General features: G+C 44.1%; 1 protein-coding gene across 1 annotated transcript in view; it reads right to left on the reverse strand.

The window, feature by feature from the left end:
• The window catches only part of PPP1R16B (protein phosphatase 1 regulatory subunit 16B), a 119,805-nt gene that overhangs the window by 63,290 nt on the left and 30,290 nt on the right, over positions 1-26,225 (reverse strand). The window contains exon 2 of the mRNA XM_008017469.3: positions 25,011-25,360. Within this exon, the coding sequence (XP_008015660.1) occupies positions 25,011-25,260 (250 nt within the window). The 5' untranslated portion in view covers positions 25,261-25,360. The remainder of the gene's footprint in view (positions 1-25,010; positions 25,361-26,225) is intronic.

Consider the following 26,225-nt stretch of genomic DNA (forward strand, 5'->3'; position numbering starts at 1 on the left):
TGCAAATGGGACCTGCAGGGAACCCCTGGGAGCACTGGGAAACAAGTTAGCATGGAAGACCCTGGAAGCCACTTTAAGGAGTATGAAATATGAGCTAAAGGAAACCAGTATATAAAGCAAAAGTTCCTCCACCTTACTCAAAACCTAGGTACAGCCTGCCAACCAGGCTGACTAGCTCACAGTAGATGCACAGAAAATTGCTGGCTGCGGGGAGAGACTCTGCTGAGTGTTCGCTAGACTTTGCTTCCTTATCCTCCTGGGCACAAAGCTAGATGCTGCATGTTCCAGTCTCCCTTGCAAAGGTGTGACCACAGTCTGGGTTCCGGTCAGTGGAATGTGGGCAGAACTTGCCACTTCCAGATCTGGTCTGCAGATCCCTCCCCTGCAATCCGTACCTCCAACCTGAATGAGGGGACTCTGAGGATCCAGGGCTATACTGCCCCATATGGTGACTATGAGCCATGTGTGGCCACGACACTTGAAATGTGGCTAATCTGAATCAACACAAGATGCATCAGTTTCAGATTTCAAAAACATACAAAAAGGCCAGGCACAGTGGCTCACACCTGTAGTCCCAGCACTATGGGAGGCCGAGGTGGGAGGATCACCTGAGGTCAGAAGTTTGAGACCAGCCTGACCAACATGGTGAAACCCCGTCTCTACTAAAAATACAAAATTAGCCTGCCATGGTGGCGCATGCCTGTACTCGCAGCTACTCGGGAGACTGAGTCAGGAGAGTCACTTGAACCTGGAGGTGGAGGTTGCAGTGAGCTTAGATCGCATCATTGCACTCCAATCTGGGTGACAAGAGTGAAATTCCATCTCTAAATAAATAAATAAATGTAAAAAATATGAGAAAACCAGAATGTAAAATATCTCATTAATAGGTTTTACGTTTTTTGCATGTTGAAATGATATTTTGGATATATTGGATTAAATAAAATATATTATTAAAATTAATTTCACCTGGTTTTTTTTACCTTTTAAAAATGTAGCTACTAGTGCATTTAAGAATTACTAGCCAAGCACAGTGGCTCATGCCTATAACCTCAACACTTTGGGAGGTTGAAGTGGTAGGACTGCTTGAGGCCAGGAGTTCAAGCCAGCCTGGGCAACATATCAAGACCCTATCTCTACAAAAATTTAAAAATCAGCCAGGTGTGGTGGCATGTACCTGTAGTCCTAGCTACTTGGGAGGCTGAGGTGGGAAGACAGCTTGAGGTCAGGGGTCTGAGGCTGCAATGAACCATGATTTTGCCACTGCATCCCAGGCTGGGCAACAGAGCAAGAACCTGCCTCTAAATAAATAAATAAAGTTACATATGTGGCTTGAATATTTTTTCTATTGGACAGCTCTGATCTAGAGGGCAGAGCCATAGGATGGAAGGAGCTTGGGTATGGGGTCACTGTGTTGAAGACAGCTGCCTAAGAGGGATTTTTGCACAGAGTTGCAACCATCACCACAATGGTGCACCACAACGGTTCACAGAGTTGTGCAACCATCACCACAATCAATTTCAGAACATTTCATACACACCCCCTCCCCAGAAAAAAAGGAACCCACACTAGCAGTCACTCCCCGTTCCCCACCCACAGGCTGAAGTAAGCATGAATACCCGTGCTGGGCTGTCACATGAACAAGAGATAAACTTCAAAATGCTGTAGCAGGTAGCCTCCTGTGGCAGTTTAAAGACAGCCCCAGTTGTGACCATCGAACTCCTGCCAGCAGATTGAGGTCTTCATCCCTTCCACTTAAGTTGGGGTCAGCTTGATAGCTGTTCCAAGGTCTTAAGATCCTGCATTTGCTCTTGGAGCTCTGAGCCATCATCTAAGAATTCTGACTCTGCCAAGGCCACCATGGTAGAGAGGCCCTGGGACAACAGGATGACTGTTTCAGTCATTGTAGCTGAGGCGCTACAATGTGGAGCAGAGACAAATTTTCCCCTGTGTGCTCCATCTGAACCCCTGATCCACGTGAGATCATTTAAGCAGCTAAATTTTAGAATTTTTTTTTTTTATGTAACAATAGAGAACCAGGACACCTCCCTAATAAGACAGGTTCCTTCTACATCCCTACTTGCTTCAAGTTCCTGGGCACCTCTCTGGGTAGCATCAGGGATTTGGTAAACAAGCCCACTGCCCTCTCCAGAGTTTTATGGGTCTGAATCGTATCCCCTTCCTCCAATCTCATTGCCAGAAGAGCATGGCAGCCACTAGGTACATTCGTTTATTAATATTTACTCAATACATCAGGTTTGGCCCCTTCCTCGGCCTCTTTTCTTTTCCTTTCCACCAGGACGTTTTCAAAGACCAGGGTTCTCCCCCACAAAATGATATGTCCTGTGTTCTGGCAGGATCTGAAGACCCTATAGCTCTTCCAATCAGCAGTAAACTTTGCTTCAATGCAGCCAGGCCTTGGGAATGGGCTTCTAGCTTTTTGAGGCCATTGTGTCCACCCCAAGCCTTCCAGAGAATCCCTCATCAGTTTCTCCAGCATCACAGAGAAGCCCAGGGATATCAAAGAAGCCAGCTCTCTTGCCCAGCCTCAGAAAGTGCCTGCTATAGACTACACTGTGTTCCCTGCAAATTCATACATCGAAGTCCTATCCCCAGTGCAATGGAATTTGGAGATGGGACTTTTGGGAGATACTTTTAGATAAGGTCATGATGGCGGGGCCCCCATGATGGGATTAGTGTCCTTAAAAGAGACGCCAGAGAGTCTCTCTTACCCCAAACTACCACCAGGTGAGGAAACAGTGAGAAGGTGGAAAGCCAGGAAGAGAGCCCTCATGAGAAACCAGCCATTCTGGCACTTTGATCTTGGATTTCTGGCTTCCAGAACTGTAAGGAAATACGTTTGTATTGTTTACATCACCCAGTCTATAATATTTTTTTCTGGCCACCTGAGATGAGATAGTGTCCTAGTGCCCAACTGAGGTTCTCAAGCCATGTCTGCCAAGAAAGACCGGTGGGCTCAAACCATCTGGGGGATTTTTGACCACATCAGCTGTGTCCTGAGAGGTACTTGGGTCAATGCAACCATCAGTCACTGAGTACCATGAGTCAGAAGCTTCTTATTAACCAGAGCACACCAAGACTGGAATATACTTGCCAAAAATGGAGCTTTAAGAAATCTACAGAGTTGTGTGGGCTTTAAATATATATTTTCAGCTGCAGAGACAAAGATGGTGTATTTGACATGTCCCCAAACCTACCTACCAATCTATCTATATAAAATTCAACCCTCTTCCATTAATTAGTGCTTAACCTTAAGCTCCTTTTAGTGCAAAACAGTTTTACCAATCAAGAACCTCCTGGAGTAGATGGCCTATCTTGGAGCCAGCAGCTTATTAAATGAGGGACCACATCACCAATGACAATGCGACTGCACTGCTTCCATTAAATAAGGAATACAGTTAGGCTCTTCAGGATCCAAACATGAATTTTTTTAATTAAAAAATTACAAAGCCTGGAATTATACAACATGTTCCAAGTACCTAGATGACCCTTGACATGGCATCTGTCCCAAGACATGCTGGAAAGGATGGCTGTCAGACAGAGGAGGGAAGAAGAAACTTCCTAAACCCAGGAGCCTTCCGTTTCTTTGTCTCATTCTATATAGATAATGGAAATTCACCGTGGACTATAAATGTCTCAGTGCAAACGAGGTCTGATTGCCAGTGGTGGGTGCACCCTGGGGAAGACTGATTCTAAACTGTGACTTTATCCAACAGACCTCATGGGCAATGGGTTTGGAAAAGGGCAGCCGGGTGGCCATGCCCACCGTATGTAGGGACCATAAGCATTTGAATTGTTTCTCAGGCTCCTTACCCAACCAGGACACCCTACCTGAGCTTTGACTCCCAGCCCAGACCTTGCTAAGTGCTGTTAAATAGTGAATGGGTAGGGGTGAGCTTTTGAAGGAGAAATGCTCCATGTAGAAGTAACCATGATTGTGGCATAAGGCTTAGAGGACAGATTCTGAAGTCAGACAGTCTTGGCTATGCCTCTTACGTGAGCAAGTTGTTAGACTTTTTAAGCCTCAGTTTATCCACCTGTAAGATGGGGTTACTAATGGTTCCTATTTTGTAGAGTTGTTGAGAGGATGCAATGAGTTGATGCATAGAAAGATTTTTAGCACAATGCCTGGTACTTAAGTTGTCCAATAAAACAAACTGGTTTAGAGAAGGATGAAGGTGATGATGGGGAAATTGCGGGCTCAGGTGTGAGCTGTGCCAGGACCTCTGGCAGGCAACCTCACCCATCCTTTGAGGAGCTGAGAGAAGAGAGAGCCCCTCCTTCAAGGAAATAAACTCACCACATCTACCTGCTACTGCTACAACCTGAGCCTCACTCCCAGAGAGCTTCACCCCAACAGTTTACAACAGCCCAGATTCCAGCTAACTGGTACAGACTTAGGCTGAGTTTACTTCTCACCAGCAAGACCTAAGGAAGTGGCAAAATGAAGGCAACTGGAACAGAGCAGAGTAGCCTCTACCCCAGGTCTGGGGCTGTCTTCTGTTGCCCCATTGCAGTAACTCCCACTTTGTACATGGCCTTCATCATCAAGTTACTCTCCCATTCTCTAGCTACTTTGCCTTATTGCCTGGTTACTCTCTTTCTCCCCAGCTACTTCCCATCACCTTACCTGCCTCTTCATTATCCAATTCTCTGTCACCTACTCAGATGCTCCCTCATTACCCAGCTATTTTGCCACCCCCAGCTTGTTATCATATCTGGAGTTATTATCCTCTAATTTAACATCAGTTTGGAACAATCAAGGGAATCCTAGTTTCAGCCAGGGCAAGTCTATCCTGGTCTCTCCTCCTCCTCCTCTTCCTCCTCCTCCTCCTCCTCCTTCTTCTTCTTCTCTCTCTCTCTCTCTCCATATATATATATATATATATGTAGGAAACTGTCTCTTCCTGGACCAAGCAGCTGGTATTTACAGATGGGATGTCCTGCCTATTATCTTTGAGGCCTTTAGTCTGGGCTGCAGGGAGTGGGACGGCAGAGCTCACATGGTACACAACTTGGAGCACTGCCTGGAGTCTCAGCCACAATGGGGGCACCCCACTGGGTGGGTAGCACGGCCCTGTTGCAGCTCTCCTGGCTCCAAGTGTGCTGCTCAGGCAGGGGGCTCCTCCCCTTCACCAGGGCCCTGCCCTTAACCAGCCCTGCGGTTCAGGATGTTTTCTCCTGAAAGCTGGGAGAGCTTCATTATGGATCTGATTAAATCATAAGGAATCTCATCCTAAGCTTGCCAGAAAACAAGTTATTTTCAGCGTCCGTGGGCAGCAAATGGAGAAGAAAGTCATGAGCCGGAAGGAATGACTATATAGAAACCGAGCCCATTCAGGGGAAGGTTGGCCACCATGTCTCCTTGACAAAATGTTAGGTGCCAAGTAACTTGGGAGAAGTTTTGTGGAGTATCCTAGGGATTTTTGTCTTTTGTTTTTTGTTTTTAATAACAAGGGAACAGATTGCATTAATTCCAAAAGGTTAGAGAAAGTAATTTAAAGAAGTTAATTAGCATCCCTCCAAAGAACTTTTGTTATTAAGATGAGTTTTAGACATTCAAATGGCTCAAGTCAACCAAAACAGATATTCATGGCCATGTTCAGAGATGACACATGGGAACCAGGAAAAGCCGGGCACCATTAGATCTATGATCTCAGAAGTTCTTTAGGGGGCAGGTCCTTTTCTTTTAGAGACTCTGCAAGGGCTCTCTATTGCAAGCAGGTTTTAAGTCACATATTATGTGGGGTGGCCAAAGCCTTTCACTTCCCACTGGCTTCCATTGAAAATAGATACAAAATGTGCTGATTCATTCATACTAAAGTGTAAATGACTACAATAAGAATACTCTTATGTAACTGACTGATAGAAGGCTGCCATTGAGTAAACAGAGACAGAGAAAATGGGAGTAGTTTTGGCAATGTGGGGAGCAGAAGAATTAGAAAGAAAAGGAAGAGATGTTAACCTTGCCTCTGGCTTGCTGTAACTGAGGCTACTGGCAGATGATAGTAACAGCTACACTGACCATGTCCACTATCCATCATTTATTTCTATGAATCTTCATGGCGAGCCACTCCCCTCCCTTCCCTGCATCATTCTCTCCACTTTACAGATGAGGAATCTGAGTCCAAAAGAGGTTAAGTAACTTGCCCAGGGTCACAAAATAGAGATTAAAAATTAGTTTTGTCTGACTCCATGTTCTTAACCTTCAAGGTCCACTGCATCTTGGCAGAGCTTCCCAAGCTTTCCACTGCAGGCCTGTTTATATTCGATTGCACCCATGTCATCCACATTTTGAAAGATTTTATTACTGAGCACACTGCATTTGTGAACTAATAATTTCTTCCATCTGGCTGATGATTATTTTTCTATTCCTGTTTCTGTTACAACATCAATCCAGACTTTAACCCCAATTATTGAAGGTTCAACATAATATTATAAAATCACATAAATCACTGTTGTGTCTATGCAGCTAATAGGCTAATAAAATTAAATCAGCATATGCGCCATTGCCTAGTGCTGAATTCTGAATCCCACATGGTTTTAGAGTCAATGCCAACTAAATACTAGGCATTCTCAACCCAAAGTTCAGGGTTCCCAGAGAGAGGCAGTGTTTGGTCCACCCCATACATCTCAGACATTCCAGGGACATCAATAGCCAATTACAGTGTCTGAGCAACATGACATGTCCAGGGTTATCACATCGAGTTGCTAGAATTCAGATCTAAAGCAAAGGAAAGTCTAGAATGTGTGGTAGATTATAACAATGGCCCCCGATGAACTATGCCTTTCAGTACCCAATAACTTGTATAGACTTCTCCCACACTGAGTCTGAGCTTGGTCATGTGATCCATTTTAGCCAATGAGACATGAGCAAACACGATGCAGGCAAAGGCTGGATAAATACTTGTGCATTGGAGCTTACCTGCTTGGAACCCTGAGACCATCGTGCTGGATAAAGGACCACATGCAGAGAGAGGCCAGGCCATCCCAGTTGAGCCCCAGACACTGGTTGACCGAGCAGCTATATGTAACCTCATAAGTGAGCCCAGGAAGAACCAGCAGAAGAACTGCCCAGGCAAGACCAGCAGAAAGAGTGCCCGGTCAAGCCAAAGAATCATTGAGAAATAAGAAGTTGTTGTTTCAGTCCACTAAGTGTTTCAAGAGTGGTTTGTAATGCAACAAAAGGCAAGTGATTACAGTCTAGCTCTTGACACTGATTCACCTGTTGGACTGCCACTACTACTTTTGTGGTGCCCAGGAAATGTGGGGTCCTGAAGTCAAAAAGCCTGTGTCCTGAGCTTCTCTTGAAAGATTGAAAACTCTGTGACACCTTCATTGAGATTTGGGTTTCATTTAGCTTTTCCAGCATAACTGGCAGAGGGACAATTTCCCTCTCCCCTACTCAGCAGGTTTCTTGTATCTCCTTTCTTAGTCTTCACCTCTGCTCTGCATGCAACTTCCTCAGCCTAACATGGTAGACAAAGGATGAGGGCAGTGGGACCAGCTCTGTTTGTTGGTACAAACATGGGATGGACATGTTGGAAAATGTAATACTCTGAGAAGATTCTGGAACATTCCTGTTTTTCAAACCCCAGCGTTCCTCCACGTGATGCTTCAGCTTTGGCAATTGTTGAGAGAAGGGCCTGAAGTCCATGCATACAAACAGCCTCATGAGTTTCTTTGACAGAAATACTGACCATTTTCTCACTCCATTAGAAAGGAAACAGTGGGGCAGGATGCGGTGGTTCATGTCATTCCAGCACTTTGGGTGTAATTCCACTTTGGTGCTGTAATTCCAGCACTTTGGGAGGCTGAGGGGAATGGATCACCTGAGGTCAGGAGTTTGAGACCAGCCTGGTCAATATAGTGAAACCCTGTCTCTACTAAAACTACAAAAATTATCTGGGCGTGGTGGTTAGCACCTGTAATCCCAGCTACTCAGGAGACTGAGACAGGAAAATCACTTGAACCTGAGAGGCAGAGGTTGCAGTGAGCCGAGATCATGCCACTGCACTCCAGCCTTGGCAACAGAGCGAGACTCTGTCCCCCCACACCCCCACCCCAACAACAAAAAAAGGAAACAGTGGTCCCTAGAAGCCAAGCAAGAATCAATCATATTCACTACACTGAGAAATTTCAAAGATAGAAAATGTCTAGACTCCATTGAGCACCTGACAAGCCTCTCATATATCTCCTTATTAACACCCTGCAGAAATACTGGTTGAGTGTCATTGTGGTTTGATTTGAGGGAGGTTCCAAGGGAGTTCCAATTGGTTAAATATCCCCAAGATCCCTAGGATGGTATCACCTTGGTGATCAACCATGGTTGACCAGCCTACCAACAGCAGTTTCTTCTCCCAAAGGCAGTCTCATACTATCCAAGTTTATGAGGTTGCTGCATAAAAACACAATGCCAGGATCACAGGAGAATAATTGCTTTGCATGTATGAAATTCAGTTAAGCATGGTCAACTCATTTTGTGCTTGTAGGCAGACCTGGCTGGGATGCCAAATTATAATCAGAAGGTTGTAAGGAAGTACATAATCATCATGTTTAATGATTACGCCAAGATCACCAAGATGGGTTGAAGTCCCCTTTTTCCATAATCAGATTGTCCTTAGCAATGGGATGATAATCGTCAAAGTTGTTGTTCACAGTGTCCTCTCCCCTGAATAATATTTAAATAGAATTGTTCATAAATGATCTCCTAGCCCCCTTTTTCTGGCATCTGTTCTTGACAACACTTTCTTTTTTGTTTTTTCCCCAGATACAGGGCCTTGCTCTGTCACCCAGGCTGGAGTACAGTGGCACAATTGTGACTGACTGTAGCCTTGCCCACATGGGCTTAAGCAATTCTCCTGCCTCAGCCTCCCAAGCAACTAGGACTACAGGGCCACACCACCATGCGTGGCTTTTTATTATTTATTTATTTATTTTTGGTAGAGATACAGTCTCACTATGCTGCCCAGGCTGGTCTCCAACTCTTGGTCTCAAGTGATCCTCCTGTCTTGGCCTCCCAAAGTGCTGGGATTACAGGTGTGAGCCACCATGCCCTGCAAGGCCTTCTTTATAATAATACCATCCATTGTTAAGCATGTTAATACTATACTTTCTTCACAATGACTTTGCTAGACTCTGAGCTCCAAGGTGGCCTGGCCCATTTTGTTTTGTTCACTACTGAACCACCAATGCTAGCCTGATGATGTCCAGACTATGTTCCATAAATGTCTGTGCATGAATAGCTACTCTGATCCATCACATTTTGTTGTAATTTAACCCTCAGAGAGAAATCGTCTTCCAAGTTTTGTAGGAAAAGATGGCTTTTTTCTAGAGACAGAGTCTGACTCTGAGGCTGGAGTGCAGTGGTGCAATCTCAACTCACTGCAACATCCGCCTCCTGTATTCAAGCAATTCTCCTGCCTCAACCTCCTGAGTAGCTGGGATTACAAGCATGTGCCACCACACCCAGCTAATTTTTATATTTTTAGTACAGACGGTTTCACCATGTTGGCCAGGCTGGTCTTGAACTCCTGACCTCTGGTGATCTGCCCACCTTGGCCTCCCAAAGTGTTGGGATTACAGGCGTGAGCCACCACGCCCAGCCAGCTCTTTTTTTTTTTTTTTTTTTAAATTGTAGAGACTCCTGCTACTGTTCCCACATACCAATTGCAAATAACAATGTAGTTAAGTTCATTTCAGTTGCACAACTATTCCCAATGTTTAATAGTTGACTTTGATACATTAATCTGAAAAAGGTCTCCAGGGGTGTGGCCCCAGGCAGCATCTCTACCCATGACCTATTCAACAATTTTTTTTTTTTTTTGAGATGGAATCTTGCTCTATTGCCCAGGCTGGAGTGCAGTGGCATGATCTCGGGTCACTGCAACCTCCACCTCCCATGTTCAAGCAATTCTCCTGCCTCAGCCTACCGAGTACCTGGGACTACAGGTGCCCATAACCACACCTGGCTATTTTTTGTACTTTTTAGTAGAGACAGGGTTTCTGCATGTTGGCCAGGCTGGTCTCAAACTGCTGACCTCAGGTGATCCACCCACCTCAGCCTCCCAAAATGCTGGTATTAACAAGCGTGAGCCACCGTGCCAGACCCTATTCAATATTTTTATCAGGGATTTGGATAATGGCCTGTGACTATGTTTCTGAGTCAGCAGCCTCTAGCCTAGCCACAGTTGACTAATTACATTATTTCTAACTAAATAAAATCAAAACTTTAGCAGCTATCATATTGGACAGCACATTTCCATCATCAGAAAAAAATTCTATTGGACAATTCTGGTCTAGAAGGCAAATCCTTATTGCAATTATGAATGATATGGAGTAGAAACTGCTGGTGAATATTTCATTTGAGGTGAATATATTTAATCATGGCCTGACCAGCATCCATTCTCCCTCCTTCTAGAAATAGCATCCCAATATTTTGGGGGGAGTGGGTAGGTACAACATAATTCCAAGTGTCAGTCCATGCGTTTGGGAGAAGCAGACTCCAGGAGTGGGCATGTGGCTCCAATCAGACCAATCATAGCATTGCTTCCCTGATCTAGCCATTGCAATTGACTCAGGAATTGACCTCATAGCCAATGAGGTTCCATTCTGGGACTTGTTGAGCCTGGGACACTTCTGGGAAAAGAAATTATTCTTATTGAGGTTGCCAAAAGGATTTAGGATATATATTTCAAGCTGCTGATAGTCGTCTTCTCAGAGACATTTCTTGGTAGTCTCATGCATCCACATGTGCCTGAAGCTGTGCTGTCTTTGAACTTCTCCACTACATGAACACTGTTTTGTTAACCTTGTTAGTGTGAGTTTTTGTCACTGGTGACACCAAAGTCCTAACGTATCATTCAAGAATCCAAAATTGTCTGACAGGTAGATAATTGGGCACAAAACTCAACAAGATAAATGTAGAGATTGACCTCAATGTTAAAAATCACCTGTGAGTCCAGGAAGGCTTCTGGGGGTCCTGGTAATGTTCTGTTTCTTGATCTGAGTGCTGATTAGTTACACGGGTATGCTTAGCACATAAAAATCCAACCAGTTTTACCCTTTTCTGCCAGATGATTATGCTTCAACAACTAGTTTGTTTTTTAAAAAAATCTGTATGGGGAAAATGTAGCTTCATTAAAGGGAAACTGACTTGGGGGTTTTGTTTTCTCATAAATTCAATATGAGTCAACAGCAGTTACCCAAAAAAACTAATGGAAACTTGAGTCATACTAACAGGCAAAACCAACCAGAACGAGGAAAGTGACAGTTCCATTCACTCTAGAGTGAGCCAGATCAGACTTTGGGAAGAATGTAGACAAAGTAGAGCATGTTCACAAATCTCAAGGTCACGTATGATAAAAGAATACTAAAAGGAACAGAATTAGTTAGCCTGGAGAGAAAGGGAGAGAGGATAGAATCTGGATAGGACTCAGATCTCCAGGCTCACTGAAACACTGGAATGATTAGACAACCTTATCATCTGCAAATAATGTTCTTTCTATATAGAAACCCCCAAGATAACTTACTGAAAAACCGAGGCTAAGGTGAAAGCAGTAAATTGACTTGGTATAACATTGATGTACAAAACCCAAAGCCCTCCTTTTAAGACATTAAACAGGACTTACATGAAAACAAAATAAAACAAACAAACAAAAAACCCTACAGCTTTCCTAAAGGACAAGAAAGAATACACGTTTAACAGAGAAATGTGCCATTTGCATGCTTAGAAAAACTCAGCATGGCAAACGTATCAGTTTGGTCCAAATTAATTAATTATTTTAATTTTTAAAAAACTTTTAAGTTCGGGGTACAAGTGCAGGTGTGTTACACAGGTAAACTTGTGTCTTGGCAATGTGTTGTACAGATTATTTCATCCCCCAGGTATGAAGCCTAGTACCCATTGGTTATTTTTCCTGATCTCCTCCCTCATCCCACAATCCACCATCCAACAGGGACCCAGTGTGTGTTGTTCCCCTCTATGCGTCCATGTGTTTTCATCATTTAGCTCCCACTTATAAGTGAGAACATGCTGTATTTGGTTTTCTGTCCCTGTGTTAGTTTGCTAAGGACAATAGCCTCCAGCTCCATCCATGTCCCTGCAAAGCTTTGGAGAAATCTATTTTTGAGGTTTGGAGGGAAAACTTGACCAAACAGTCCTAAATGTTATGTGAACAGCTGAAAATAACCAGGAACATTTTGAAAAAGAAGAATAATCTGAGGAAAAACTTGTTTCATCACATATTAAGCCACAATATAAATCTACAAGGATGAAAGCGATATGTAACTGGCACCAAAATAGGTTGCTGGAACAGAATAGACAGGTTGAAGAGTTACCCTTCATTACAGATGAGGCTCTAGAGTACTAGGGTAGCCTTGCAAACTCGTGGGGAAGGAAGGGATGTTGGGATAATTGATGATGCTTTGGAAACAAAATATAGACAGATTTTCATTTAGTACTCTATACTAAAATGGAGTCCAGAAATACTATTTATTTAAATAAGGCCAAAAAACCCTAGCAGAAAACATAGGTTTAATATACATCACTAAATGAGGAAACATTTTAGTGCAAGAGCCCATAAACTATTTCTGTAAAGGGCCAGAGAGTAAATATTTTAATCTTTGCAGGCTATATGGTGACTGTTACAACTCAACTCTGCCATTGTAATGTGAAAGCAGCCATAGATAATAGGTAAATGAATGGGCATGGCTGTGTTCCAATAAAACTTTATTTACAAAAAAAACAGACAGTGGGAAGATTTGGACTTCAGGCCACACTTTTCTGGTCCCTGCTTTAAAGGGATAAAAACAAAAAATAAAATGATTTTTAAAAAAGAAATCAAGTAGCATTAGGTTTGACAATATAAAAAATAAGAACTCCAAGGCATAAAAAAATTACTATACACAAAACGTTAAAGCAAAGACATACACACACTGCAGAAAATATACAAACCATACATGACAACAAAGGGTTGGCATCTCTCCCTCCAATGTAATTCTCCCCCTTTCTCACCTTCTCTCTGTCTCCTCTCACACACACAAACATAAACGTACACAATCATTGAAACCAATAAGAAGCACACTAGTAGAAAAAACCGACAAATAGTCTGGGTGTAGTGGCTCATGCCTGTAATCCCAGCACTTTGGGAGGCTGAGGCAGGCAGATCACCTGAGGTCAGGAGTTTGAGACCAGCCTGGCCAGCATGGTGAAACCCCATCTCTACTAAAAATACAAAAAGTACCCAGGTGTGGAGGTGGGTGACTGTAGTCTTAGCTACTCGGGAGGCTGAGACAGGAGAATTGCTTGAATCCAGGAGGTAGAGGTTGCAGTAAGCCAAGATTGCACCACTGCACTCCAGCCTGGGGACAGAGGGAAACTCCATCTCAAAACAACAACAACAACAACAAAAAGACAAACAAACTAGACAACTCAAAGGAGAGAGATGACCAGTAAACTTATGAATAGGCATTCAACCTTAACTGTCTCAATTTTATGCAAATTAAGACAACAGGACTATTTTCCATATATCAAATATATCAGCAAAGGTATGTTTTCAATGTCATCATCCAGCATTGATGTGGCAGGTAGTGATGAGGTGGGGAGACAGCAGGGATGGATACACACAGCTGATGCAACCCCTCTGGGTAGTCAAATGAGTGGTTTATATCGAGACCTCAAAGCCAATGAACATCTAGGAATCTACCTAGTAAATAAAGCTATGGCCAAATACTTTTTATTTTTATTTTATCTATTTAGTTTTTTGGAGACAGGGTCTCACTCTGTCACCTGGGCTGGAGTGCAGTGGCACAATCACGGCTTACTGCAGCCTCAACCTCGTGGGCTCAAGAGTTCCTCCCACCTCCACCCCACCAAGTTGCTAAGACCACAGGTACACGTCACTACACCTGGGTAATTTTTTAAATGTTGTGTAGATACAGGATCTCACTATGTTGCCTAGGCTGGTCTTGAACTCCTGGGCTCAAGTGATCCTCCTGCCTTGGTCTCTCAAAGTGCTGGGATTTATAGGCATGATCCACTGCACCCAGCCAACCAAATACTTTTATACATTGATATTCACCACGGCATAATTTACAGTAGCAAAAATTGGGAATGGCCTCAAAATACAATAATAAGGGAGTAGTTGTATAAATTATGGAACATTCAGACAGGATATATGAGGTCATCATTAGAAATCTCTTTTTCCAAAGACTGTATAAAGATAAGACGAAATATTCAACCCCTCAACAGCATTTGACTGAGTCGACAGTCCTTTCTTCCAGGCTTCTGAGATGCCACACTCTTCCTAGTTTTCTTTCTACCATCTGAGTAGATGATTCTGGTCTCCTTTGTTCTCTTCTTCTTGAGTCAACAGGCAGCTATTGAGGTGTCCCAGCGCTTTCTCTAGTGATCCCTTCTCTGCGATCCCTTCTCTGCTCCAACTACCCTTTCTTCCTAGATGACCTCATACAGTCCCGCATTTTTGAAAAGACTGCACTCGTATCATGCTGATGACTTCCCAAATATTATAACCATCCCTCATATCTCCCCTGAGCTCCAGACTCACATATTCATCTGCCTTTTCAAGAACTCCATGTGGATGTTAAAAGGACGTGTCAACTTGGACAGTCGTACAGAACTTGATTCTCTCCAAATCCCCTTCTCCCTCCTACTCCGATCTTCCCAGTCTCAGAATGTGGCACTGTTATCCACCTAGGTGTTCAAACCAAAAACCCAAGAGTCATCCATCACTTGACACAGAAGCCCTGTGGGCTCCACCTCCTGATTTCTGCATCATCCAGTGACCACCATAGGTTCTCACCACTGTGGCGACTTCTCATGAGCCTCCCTGCTCCCCTCACGGCCCCGTGAAAATAGATTCCTACAGTCCATTCTGCACTCAGCAACTAGGAAAATCCATCCCTAATTCAAAATCTATGTCTCATCATATGATTCCCCTTTCAAAACCACCAGTGGCTTTTCATCGAAATCAAATATACAGTTCCTACTCTAGTCTTCTAAGGTCAGTATGCTCTCCCCAACCACCTGCTACCCCTACCCTTCCACCTCCCATCTTTCTCCTGTCTTCAAACACACCAAGCCTATTCCCATCAGATATCCTTTGTACATTTCTCCCAGGCTCCTCCACATTCAGGTCCAAGCCCAAATCACCTCCTCAGACAGGCTCTCCATGATACCACAGCTCTAGCAAATGACTCATTTTGCTGAATTCACAAGTTAATGTTAGGCTAAAAGTTGTTTTTACTTTTACACTTTTATGTATTTGTTTATTTATTTTTTAGGGACAGAGTCTTCCTCTGTCACTTAGGCTGGAGTGTAGTGGCACCATCACAGCTCATTGCAGTCTTGAACTCCTGGGCTCAAGCCATCCTCCCACCTCAGGCTCCCAAAGCTCTGGGATGACAGGCATGGGCCACCATATTTGGCCCTAAAAGTTGTTTTTTAAATGTACACAAACTCACTTCTTGTTTGTGTGTAGATCCGCAGGGTTGAAGACAGCTGGGCTCACTCTCTGCCCCATCTGTCCTTCTAGATCTTCCCTTCTCCATGCCTGAGGAAGTCAGCCGACTTGCACTACATCAAAGGCTTCCTTGCATTCTGCTTTCTGGTTAGGTTTGTCATTGAAAGCACCAGAATGGCAGAGGCATGGAGTGGCAGCCACCGCTCCTGTTAGGCAACCCTCTCCCATATGTACCATATGTACCTGCCTTAGGTTCCAGTAGGTTCCATTTCCTTGTCTCCTTCAGGCCCAGGGGGGCGGCGGGGTGGGTGGGTAAGATCTCCCAACTTTTGCTATCCCAGGGTATTGCCCCATTACTTGTTGACCCCCATAAACCAGTGGTTCTCAAAGTGGTCCCTAGACTCTTTCAGGGTATTAAAAGATCAAAACGATTTTCACAGTAACACTTAGAAATTACTTGCATTTTCCACTGTGTTGACATTTGCACTGATGGTATAAAAGCAATGGTGGGTAAAACTACTATTGTTTTAACAGAATTAACTCAGTGACACCAAGCTGTACTAGCAATCACCAACTTCATTGTTTTGTATGAGCAATCAAAAGAAAAAAAATCAATACCAGTTTCCCTTAAAAATGTCCTTGATAAAGCAGTAAAATGTATCAATTTTATGAAACCTTAATCCTTGAGTATATGTCCTTTTAATATTCCATGTGACAAAATGGGAAGTTCAAAAAAAGAATAATCATTGTCTCCAACTGCAATACTTGAACCAATTTTTTTTTTTTTTTTTTTTTTTTTTTGAGACGGAAGTCTCGCTCTGTCCCCCAGGCTGGAGTGCAGCAGGCTGGAGTGCAGTAGCTCGATCTCCGCTCACTGCAAGCTCCGCCTCCCGGGTTCACGCCAGCCTCCTGAGTAGCTGAGACTACAGGCTCCCGCCACTGCGCCTGGCTAATTTTTTGTATTTTCAGCAGAGACGGGGTTTCGCCGTGATCTCGATTTCCTGACCTTGTGATCCGCCCGCCTCGGCCTCCCAAAGTGCTGGGAATACAGGCGTGAGCCACCGCACTCGGCCCACTTCAGCCATTTTTTAAGCTGTGTGCTAAGCTAGCCTCTTCTTTCATGGAGCACTGGTTTTACTTAAAGGATGTCTAGCAAACAATGGTTATTCAGACTTGAGTATTTAATAGGCAGTGTTGTTTTTTTTTTCCTAAAAAGGGCAAATGGATCTTCTCACAACTAACAGCATTTGTTACCAATGATAGAATTTGAACTTTTAAGCAAAAATCCAAATTTTAGAAAACTTTTATAGCTACCATGAACTTAAGAGTTTCCCAGTACTTGAATAATTGTATGGCAAGACTGGTATTGAAACTATACATTTTCTTATATTGTATAAAGCAATGTGTCAACATTTGGAAGATCTGTATAATCAGTGAACCAATATTTTCTAACAGATCCAATACATTACATTTTTTAAAAAAGTACACATGGGTAAAGTGAACCAATATTTTCTAACAGATCCAATACATTACATTAAAAAAAAAGTACACTTGGGTAAAAGAACCATTCAAAATGCAAGACAGACCAATGGATTTTGATGTAAATTGATATGGCTTCAGATTCTGCACTGCAACTAACCTTTAAGAAAGTACTACTTGTTGAGTTTAGATGTAGTATCAAAGAATATCCACAATATCTGAAAAAGCAAATTAAAATATTTCCTCCCTTTTCCAACTACATAAGACTTTCTTTATTTACTTCAACCAAAATAACATATCACAACAGATTGAAGGCAGAAGCAGATAAGATACTCCAACTGTCTTCCGTTAAGCCAGATCTTAAAAAGATTTGCAAAAATATAAAACAAGGCTACTCTCCTCATTGCTTTTTTTTTTGTTTTGAAAAATATCATTTTTCATAAAAATATTTATGTTAACATGTGGTGGTTTTAAAACATGTCCACAAATTCTCTCTTCAAAAGATGAAGCTTAATTCCCCACCCCTGGAGTGTGGGCTGGACCTAGTGAGTCATTTCTCATGAATAAAAGATGGTAGAAGTGATGGTACATGATTTCCAACACGAGGTCATAAAGGCATTGTGGATTCCTCTATCTCTTGGATCACTCACTCTGAAAAACGCCACCTGCCATGCTGAGAGAACAGTCGAGCTGTCCTATAGAGAGGGTTACATGGCAGGGAACTGAGGCCTCCTGCCAAGAGCCATGCCTGTGAGCCATCTTGGAAGCTGGATTCTCCAGCCCCACGTAAATCCTGAAGTGACTGCAACCTTATGAGATATCCTGCACTAGAACCGCCCAGCTGAGCTGATCTGGATCCCTGAGCCACAGAAATTGTGTGAGGCAGTAAATGTTTATTGTTTTAAGCTGCTAAATTTTGAGCTCATCTGCTACGCAGAAGCAGATAGTCAATAGATAATGTGTTTATCACTCTGACTTAATTACTGAATAAATATTGAATGCCTCTGTTTAAATTTCAAATACAGTAAATATGGGTAGATAGAACACAGTTAAACCAAAGCTCTTAGAAGTTCTCAGGTTTTAAGAATATAAAGGGACTCTGAGACCAAAAAGTTTGAGGACCACTTCCCTAAACCTTTTACAAACTGCCCCTTCATCAAACTTTCCACAAATCGCCCCATATAAAATCACCATTTGTTTCCTCCCAGGACGCTGCCTGACACAACAATACCAAAATATTATCAATGGTTGTTGCTGTTCAGTGGGAATATGGGTGATTTTATCTTCTTCTTAATGCTTCTTTTTTCTGTACTTCTAAAAGTTTCTATAACAATAATAGGGTTAAAAAAAAAAATAATTAGAAGAAAAGAAACTTCCCTTTTCAAAATCACCAAAAGTGAAAGTCAGAGTTAGTTCCTGTAGATGAGCCAATGGTTTAAGAGGGGGGCGGCAGGGCCCAGGGGTCCGGTGCTGCGCCTGGGGGCGGGGGAGGGGGTTGCAGGTGGCAGGGATGACTGAGCACCACACCCATCTGACCCTAGTCAGAACAGCTCCTTCCTTGGTTTTACATATTGGGCTTCTGAATAATATCTCATTTAAAGAAAAGTTTCCACTGCTTAAAAAAGAGTTCGAAAACCTTTACAGTGAGAAAAATCATTAAATTTAATAAGAGTTAAATTTAGAGTACAGAAGAATCACTCAAACATTTTTTGAATGAGAATTTCCATAAAGAAAACCCTACACATTCTGAGAGAAAAACAGAAGTCTCTAACAACTTAACATAAATTCGATGATTTCAAGGGAGGCTGGGCTATTGTGGCCCTAGAAAGAGTTATATCTGGGGCTAAAGAGCTTATCTGGGGGCCCCCAAATCAAAGGGCCTAAGAGGCCAGCAGAAACACCAGGATGCCTAAGGCCAAAACAAACACAGATCAGAACCACAACTGAGGGTTCTCTGCTTTTCTAGTGAAAACAAAAGCAGGAAGTACAGAACTGCCTGGTGGTTAAATACATGGGCTTCAGAGACAACTGATCTGGGTTTGAGTCCTGGGATTGAGTCTGATACTTAAAACCTATGAGACCTTGGCAGGTGACTTAGTCTCTCTGAGCGTCAAATTCCTCATCCGTAAAACGGGGGGATGAGAATTAACACAGTGAACCCATTTTCCAAGACACTACAGCAGTTTCTTAAAAAGTTGAACATAATTTACCATATGACCCAACAATTCTATTCCAAGGTGATGACCCAGGAGAAATGAAAACATATATCCACACAAAGACTTGTACCCAAATTTGCTTACCAGCATTCTTCATCCTACCCCAAAACAGAAATAATCCAAATGCTCACCTACTGGTGAATGGATAAACAAAATGTGGTATATCTATACAATGGAATACTACGGGGCAATGAAAAGGAATGAAACCCTGATATATGATGTCACACCAAGGATGAACTTTGAAAGCAGTATTCTGAATGAAAGAAGCCAATCACAAAGATCATATATTATATGATTCCATGTAAATAATATGTCCAGAAAAGGCAAATCTATACAGACAGAAAGTAGATTATGGTTGCCTGGGGCTGGGAACCAGGAGTTACTGCAAATGAGCATGAGGCTTCATTTTGGGATGATGAAAATGCTTTCTGTTTGTTTTTGAGATGGGGTCTTGCTCTGTCACCCAGGTTAGTGGTTCAATCATGGCTCACTGCAGCTTTAACCTCCCAGACTTAAGTGATCCTCCTGCCTAAGCCTTCCAAGTGACTGGGACCACAGGCATGTGCCGCCACGCCTGGCTTTTTTTTTTTTTTTTTCCCTGCGGTACAGACGGACTTTCCAGGCTGGTCTAGAACTCCTGGGCTTAAGCGATCCTCTACCTGGGCCTCCCAAAGTGCTGGGATTATAGGTGTGAGCCACCCCACCCAGCGATGGAAATGTTTTACAATTAGATTGTGACTGATGGATGCACAACTCTGTAAATTTACTGAAAATCATTGAATTGTACACTTAAAGTGGGCAAATTGTATAATATGTAAACTGAACCCCAAGCTATTTTTAAAAAATGGGGTTTGACTCTCTAACCTCAAAGAGTTACTATGAAGATTAACCGAGATAACATATGTAAGGCAAGCTGTCTGGTACAAAGTACCTGATAAATAATAACAATGATGACAATCAGAATATGCCGTAATAATAGATTATGTAAATGTAGAATAATAGTGTAGAATAACAACAATTTATATCACTTACATAGCTCTTACCATACCACTTCAACATTTATCAACTTAATTTAACCCCCCCAACAACTTTTGGAGCAGGTATATTATCATCCTCATTTTTACAGATGGAGAAACAGAGGCACCGAGAAGTAAAGTAACTTTCCCAAGGATGCACAGCTAGTAAACGGTAGAGCGGGGATTTGAATCCTGGAGGACAAACTGCAGGGTCTGTGCTCCTACCCATGACACTACACTGTCTCTCAGTAAACATCAGCTACGTATTGAGTTGCTACTTTAACCAGTGATGGGGTGGGAGTGCAGAAAAGGCTCACGGATGGCTCCCTAGAAGTCACGCCGGACTCAAAGCTGAGGGTTACAGAAGTTAGTCACAGGAAAAGTGTCCCAGACAGAGGGAATTGCATATATAAAGGTGTGGAGGTAAGATAACACAGGGAATATAGGAGGATCTCGGTGGAGCTGGCATTGCCTGGGGCAGAGGGTGATGGCAGTGAGAGCAGTGAGCATGGGGCTCAGGCAAGTCCAAGGGCAAGGACACTAGCCTAAAGGCAATATGGGACCAGAGGACGAAACTCAGAGTTCCCAGCCTGCCTTTCTCTGGAAACAACTCACATTCCCCAGGCAGGTGGGGGAGGTTGACTCAGAGGCTGCTGTGAGCTCAGGGGAGCGGGGGAGCTGCCACCCCACGTTCCCACGCCACTGTGAGCTAACACCCCGGCAGCCTCCCAAACACCAGCTCCACCAGCAAGAAGCAGCCGTTTCTAGCCTGCTGGAAGCAGCAGGCTCTGTAGTGCTGCCAGGAAGCTGAGCATAGCTCAGTGAGGTCAAGGGCTGACTGACGGCAGCCTCACACCACTCATCCAAACTCAGGCATCTGTGGACCCCCAAACCAACCCCAGGGCCTGGCACAGAGCACAGTGTTCTGGCCCCTTCCCCTCACTTGGCTGCCCCTAGAGACAGGGGGACCAGCCCATGGGGTCTAGCACTTTTCTCATTCAAATTTAATACCTTCAGATCCATCGCTCTCATTTCACCACATCTGTCCTCAATAAACATTTGCACATGCACATAAAACATTCGCTGTGGCAAAAGCAAAGCTACTGGAAAGATCTGCATCAATAAGGAGCTAGTTTGAAAATTCTGGTGAATCCATACTATGGAATACTACACAGCAGATAAAAATAATGGCACAGATCTGTACTGTATATGTTCTGGCATGAAAATGTCTCCAAGATAAACTGTTGGATAGGAAAAAAAGAAAATTGCAGAATAATGTGTCCAGGATACCATCACTTATGTAAAAGCTTTTTAAAAAAGAAACCTAGCTCTCTATTTCTCTGAAGTCCACAAATGCATAGGCAAATGAAAAAAAAAAACCTGGAAAAGAAACATCACACTAACAACAGTAGTGACGGATGGACAAAAAGAAGCAAAGGAAGGGAGGAAGGAGAGAGGGAGGAAGGGAGAGACAGAAAGGACTTTTTACTTTGTACACTTCTATGTTGATTGTTTTTTACAAGAAGAATGTATTTGTGCATGTTTAGGTTCTGAAAAACATTAAAGTCTGAAAAAACAAAACAAAATAAAGTGCATTATCACCGTGCTGGTACAGGTCTCAGGGTAAATTTTCAAAGAACTGTCACATCCAGGACCTTGTCTAAGTCTTGCCATACCCTCTTGAGGACAAGCTTCAAAATCTGATTTCACAGATTAAAAAACTGAACGCAGTGGCTCACACCTGTAATCCCAGCACTTTGGGAGGCCGAGGTGGGCGGATCACTTTGAGGTCAGGAGTTTGAGACCAGCCTTGCCGACATGGCAAAACCCCAACTCTACTAAAAATACAAAAATTAGCTGGGTGTGGTGGCGCGTGCCTGTAGTCTCAGCTACTCGACAGGCTGAGGCAGGAGAATCGCTTGAACTCGGGAGGCAGAGGTTGCTGTGAGCCAAGATTTCACCACTACACTCCAGCCTGGGCGACAGAGCAAGACTTAGTCTCAAAAACAAAACAAAACTAAACTAAACTAAACAAAAAAACTGGACCCACAGAGATGAAACAAGCTGCTCAAAGTCACAGGCAGGGCTGCGGGGCACTGACCCCTTCACTCCCAACCCAGTGCTCCTACTAACCAGGAAACAAGACATCAGCAAGGGGTAGGGGCTCGGCAGGGGGCTGGGAGAATGGTCTGAAGCCCGCAGCCCGTGCACAGAGCCCCTCAGGGAGGGGCAATGGGGCTTTGTCAGGCAAGAAGTCAGTCAATAACAAGGGGTGAGAAGAGCTGATGAACTTCCGCCCCCAACAAAAATTAGACATCATGACAAGCCACCCACTGCGTGGGGATGGGGCTGCCGCGTCACTCGGCAAACTGCACGTGGGAAGGAGCCTCGGGGCCATGTCCCCAAGCCCGAGATTCCACCTCTCTTCTCACCAGGGCTGCTCACCCCGGGCTCTCCGTGGAGCAGCTTGCAGCAGAGTAGTTCCAGGGATGCCTCTTGGCTCGTTTCCTAGAGCCCTCTGCAGCCAAGTGGAAGTGGAATTACACTTCTCAGAGGTTCTAGAACCTGAAGAGCAAGGTGACTAAAACCCAGCACCTCTTGGGCCAGAAATGCCACCACCTCTCTGTTCTTTCATTGACTAGAAGGTGTGTGCAGGGACCCAGGAAGCATGGCCAGGCCTCTCCAGGGACAGCCAGGAAGGTTTATTATACAGGGATGGGCCAGAGGTGCCCAGGGGAACAGGGAGGTGCACAGACCTTGGCTCACAATAAGCAGGCGAGACCGCCTCCAAACAAGCCCAGGGAAGGGGGCTGTGGTTAAATCGTGGATCCTCCATTTATTCCTACAACAGGAAGCAAACCTATAAGGCTATGAGGGCAGTGACAAGAGTCGGATGCCAGTGGTTCTGATCCCGCTCTGCCACCTTGGTCAAGGTTCTGAACCTCTATGAGTTTCAGTTCCCCCATCTGTAAAATGGGTGTTATCATACATGGCTCTTAAAGCACTGTACATGGTACAGATCATGATATCTACCTCATGAGACACAAAAATAATATAATTAAGTTAAATATGACAAGTACAAGGTATCCATAAAATCTGGAAACACAGGCTGGGCCCAGTGACTCATGCCTGTAATCCCAGCACTTTGGAAGGCCAAGGCAGGTGGATCACCTGAGGTCAAGAGTTCAAGACCAGGTTGGCCAACATGGTGAAATCCCATCTCTACTAAAAATTTAAAAAAATAGCCAGGGCATGGAGGTGTACGCCTGCAATCCCAGCTACTCAGGAGGCTAAGGCAGAAGAATTGCTGGAACCTGGGAGGCAGAGGTTGCAGTGAGCCGAGATCATACCACTGCACTCTGCCCAGCCTGGGCAACAAGCGAGACTCCATCTCAAAAAAAAAAAAAAAGAAAAAGAAAAAAACCTGGAAACATAAATTATACGAATGTGTATACATGTTTGTTTATATTTATTTACTCATTCACTTTACCGAGTGAAAATGTCCTAGACAGCATTGTCTATATCTGTTTTCAGACTTTATGGACATCCTCTGTTAATGTAAATAAAATATACTAATATAATAAAATAAAACATTAATAATCACTTCCTTAGCATAAGGGACCATGTTTAAGAACTTCACAGGGATTTTCTAACTTAGTGTTCACAGCAAGCCCTTAAAGTGGATTTTCTTATTAGCCCCATTTTACAGAGGTGTAAACGAAATACAGAGAGCAGAAGAGACTTGTCTACTTGTTAAGCTCATGCAGGGAACTGACAAAACCAGTTTTCGATTCAGGTAGTCTCACTTCAGAGTCCATCCCTCTACACCATTTATGACTGCAGCAAAGGCTACATACAGTGAATACACGGAACAGCATTCAGAGGGTGCCAGGCATGGGGTCTGGCACAGAGGAGAGCTTTACGAAATGCAAGATCCCATGAGTATTGAGCTCTTGGTGGGGAGAAACCAGATCCAACTTTTCACCACTATATCTAGGAAAGTAATGCAAAAGAAGTTGTAAATATTTGTGGTTATCTGCAAATATTTGTGGGAGAGAAAGAAAGTTATTATGGTATTCCTTAGCCAAAGGCTGGAATCCTTGTTCTCAAAAAAATAAAGCTGGGCAAGGTGGCTTGCCTATAATCCTAGCTGCCTGGGAGGCTGAGGCACAAGGATCCCTTTAAGCTGGGAGTTTGAGACCAGCCTGGGCAACATAGTAAGACCCTATGTATAAATAAATAAATAAATAAATAAATAAATAAATAAATAAATAAAAATGAATGAAGATGTTTAAACAAAAAGTCTAGGTCTGGCGCTGTGGCTCATGCCTGTAATCCCGGCACTTTGGGAGACCAATGTGGGCAGATCACTTGAGCTTAGGAATTCGAGACCAGCCGGGACAACAAAATGAGACCCCTATCTCTACAAAAAACTTTTTTTTTTTTAATTAACTGGGTACGGTGGCAGTACACCTGTGATCCCAGCTACTAGGGAAGCTGAGGTGGAAGGATCACTTGAGCCTGGGTGGCAGAGGTTGTGGTGAGCTGAGATCACACCACTGTACTCCTCCAGCCTGGGAGGCAGAGCGAGACCCTGTCTTAGAGAAAAAAAAAAGTCTATGATAAATTCGAAGGTTTTCCTAGGAACGTCCACTTCCTAAGAGGAATGGGGCTGCTGGAACTTGGAAGAGGGTCTGCAGACCTGCCTTGCCCACACGTCTCCTGCACAGAACCTGGATTCCAAACCCTGAGCAGAGGCCAAGGCAGCTGCATGGCCGCCAAGGCACAGAGAGGCCTACCTTCCTCGGCGTCGTTCCTCAGCGAGGCCTCCAGCAGGGCCACGCTGGCCTCGAATGACACTTTCTTGCGGCGGCTGCCTGTGCTGCGCTTCCGCTCATGCTTTCGCTTGCGGTGCTGCAAGTCCTGCTCGTACTGTGCCCACTTCTTCAGCTGCTGGGCCCGGCGCTTCTGGGCGGCCCGCAGCCGCTCCAGCGTGGGTACCTTCTCCAGCAGCTGCAGCTCCGTCAGCAGGTCCACGTGGCTGGCCATGGCCACCACCCTCCCCACGCCCTGGCTGGGGGCTAGCACAGTGCACCCTGGGCCAGGGCAGCGCGGGGCCTCTGGTGGGGCTGGAGCCTCATGGTGGGGCCTGTGGCAGGGAGGGAGGGAGACACAGATGAACACATATGTCAGGCTCCACAACTCAGATCTGATTGTCACCCCAACGCCCCGTGTTCAAAACGCTTTTGAGGTTTTCCTTCCATTGCTCCTTGAAAAAAGTGCAAATCCTTACAGTGGCTCTGTAAGTATCAGCAAGGTCTGGCTGTGCTGTCTAATGCAGCAGCCGGTAGCCACCTGTGACTATTTACATTTAAATTAGTTAGAATAAAGTAAAATAATGTAATTCCTTGGTTGCACTATCCACATTTCAAGTGCACAATCGCCACATGCTTCATATTGGACAATGCAGATAGAGAATATTTCCATCACTGCAGAAAGCTCTATTGGATAGCTTGGTTGTCTGCCTCTCTAGCCACACCATTTAACAGGAACCATGCCCTTTTAGTTTTCTTCTACCTTTTTTTTTTTTTTTTTTTTTTTTTAAAGACGCGGTCTCTCTCTGTCACCCAGGCTGGAGTGCAGTGGCGCTACATTGGCTCACTGCAAGCTCCACCTCCAGGGTTCACGCCATTCTTCTGCCTCAGCCTCCCGAGTAGCTGGGACTACAGGTGCCCACCACCACCACGCCCAGCTAATTTTTTTATATTTTTAGTAGAGACGGGGTTTCACCATGTTAACCAGGATGGTCTCGATCTCCTGACCTTGTAATCCTCCCGCCTTGGCCTCCTAAAGTGCTGGTATTACAGGCGTGAGTCACTGTGCCCGGCCAAGAGTCACCCTACTTTAAGGATCTGGGTATCTGGGTGCTGGAAACAGAAGGGGTGCAGCGAGGGTCAGGACATGATGGGGGCTACAGATCCCCCAAAATCTGGAGACTATACAAACGTCCAAGG

The sequence above is a fragment of the Chlorocebus sabaeus genome, chromosome 2, assembly GCF_047675955.1.
Source record: "Chlorocebus sabaeus isolate Y175 chromosome 2, mChlSab1.0.hap1, whole genome shotgun sequence".
Lineage (NCBI taxonomy): Eukaryota > Metazoa > Chordata > Mammalia > Primates > Cercopithecidae > Chlorocebus > Chlorocebus sabaeus.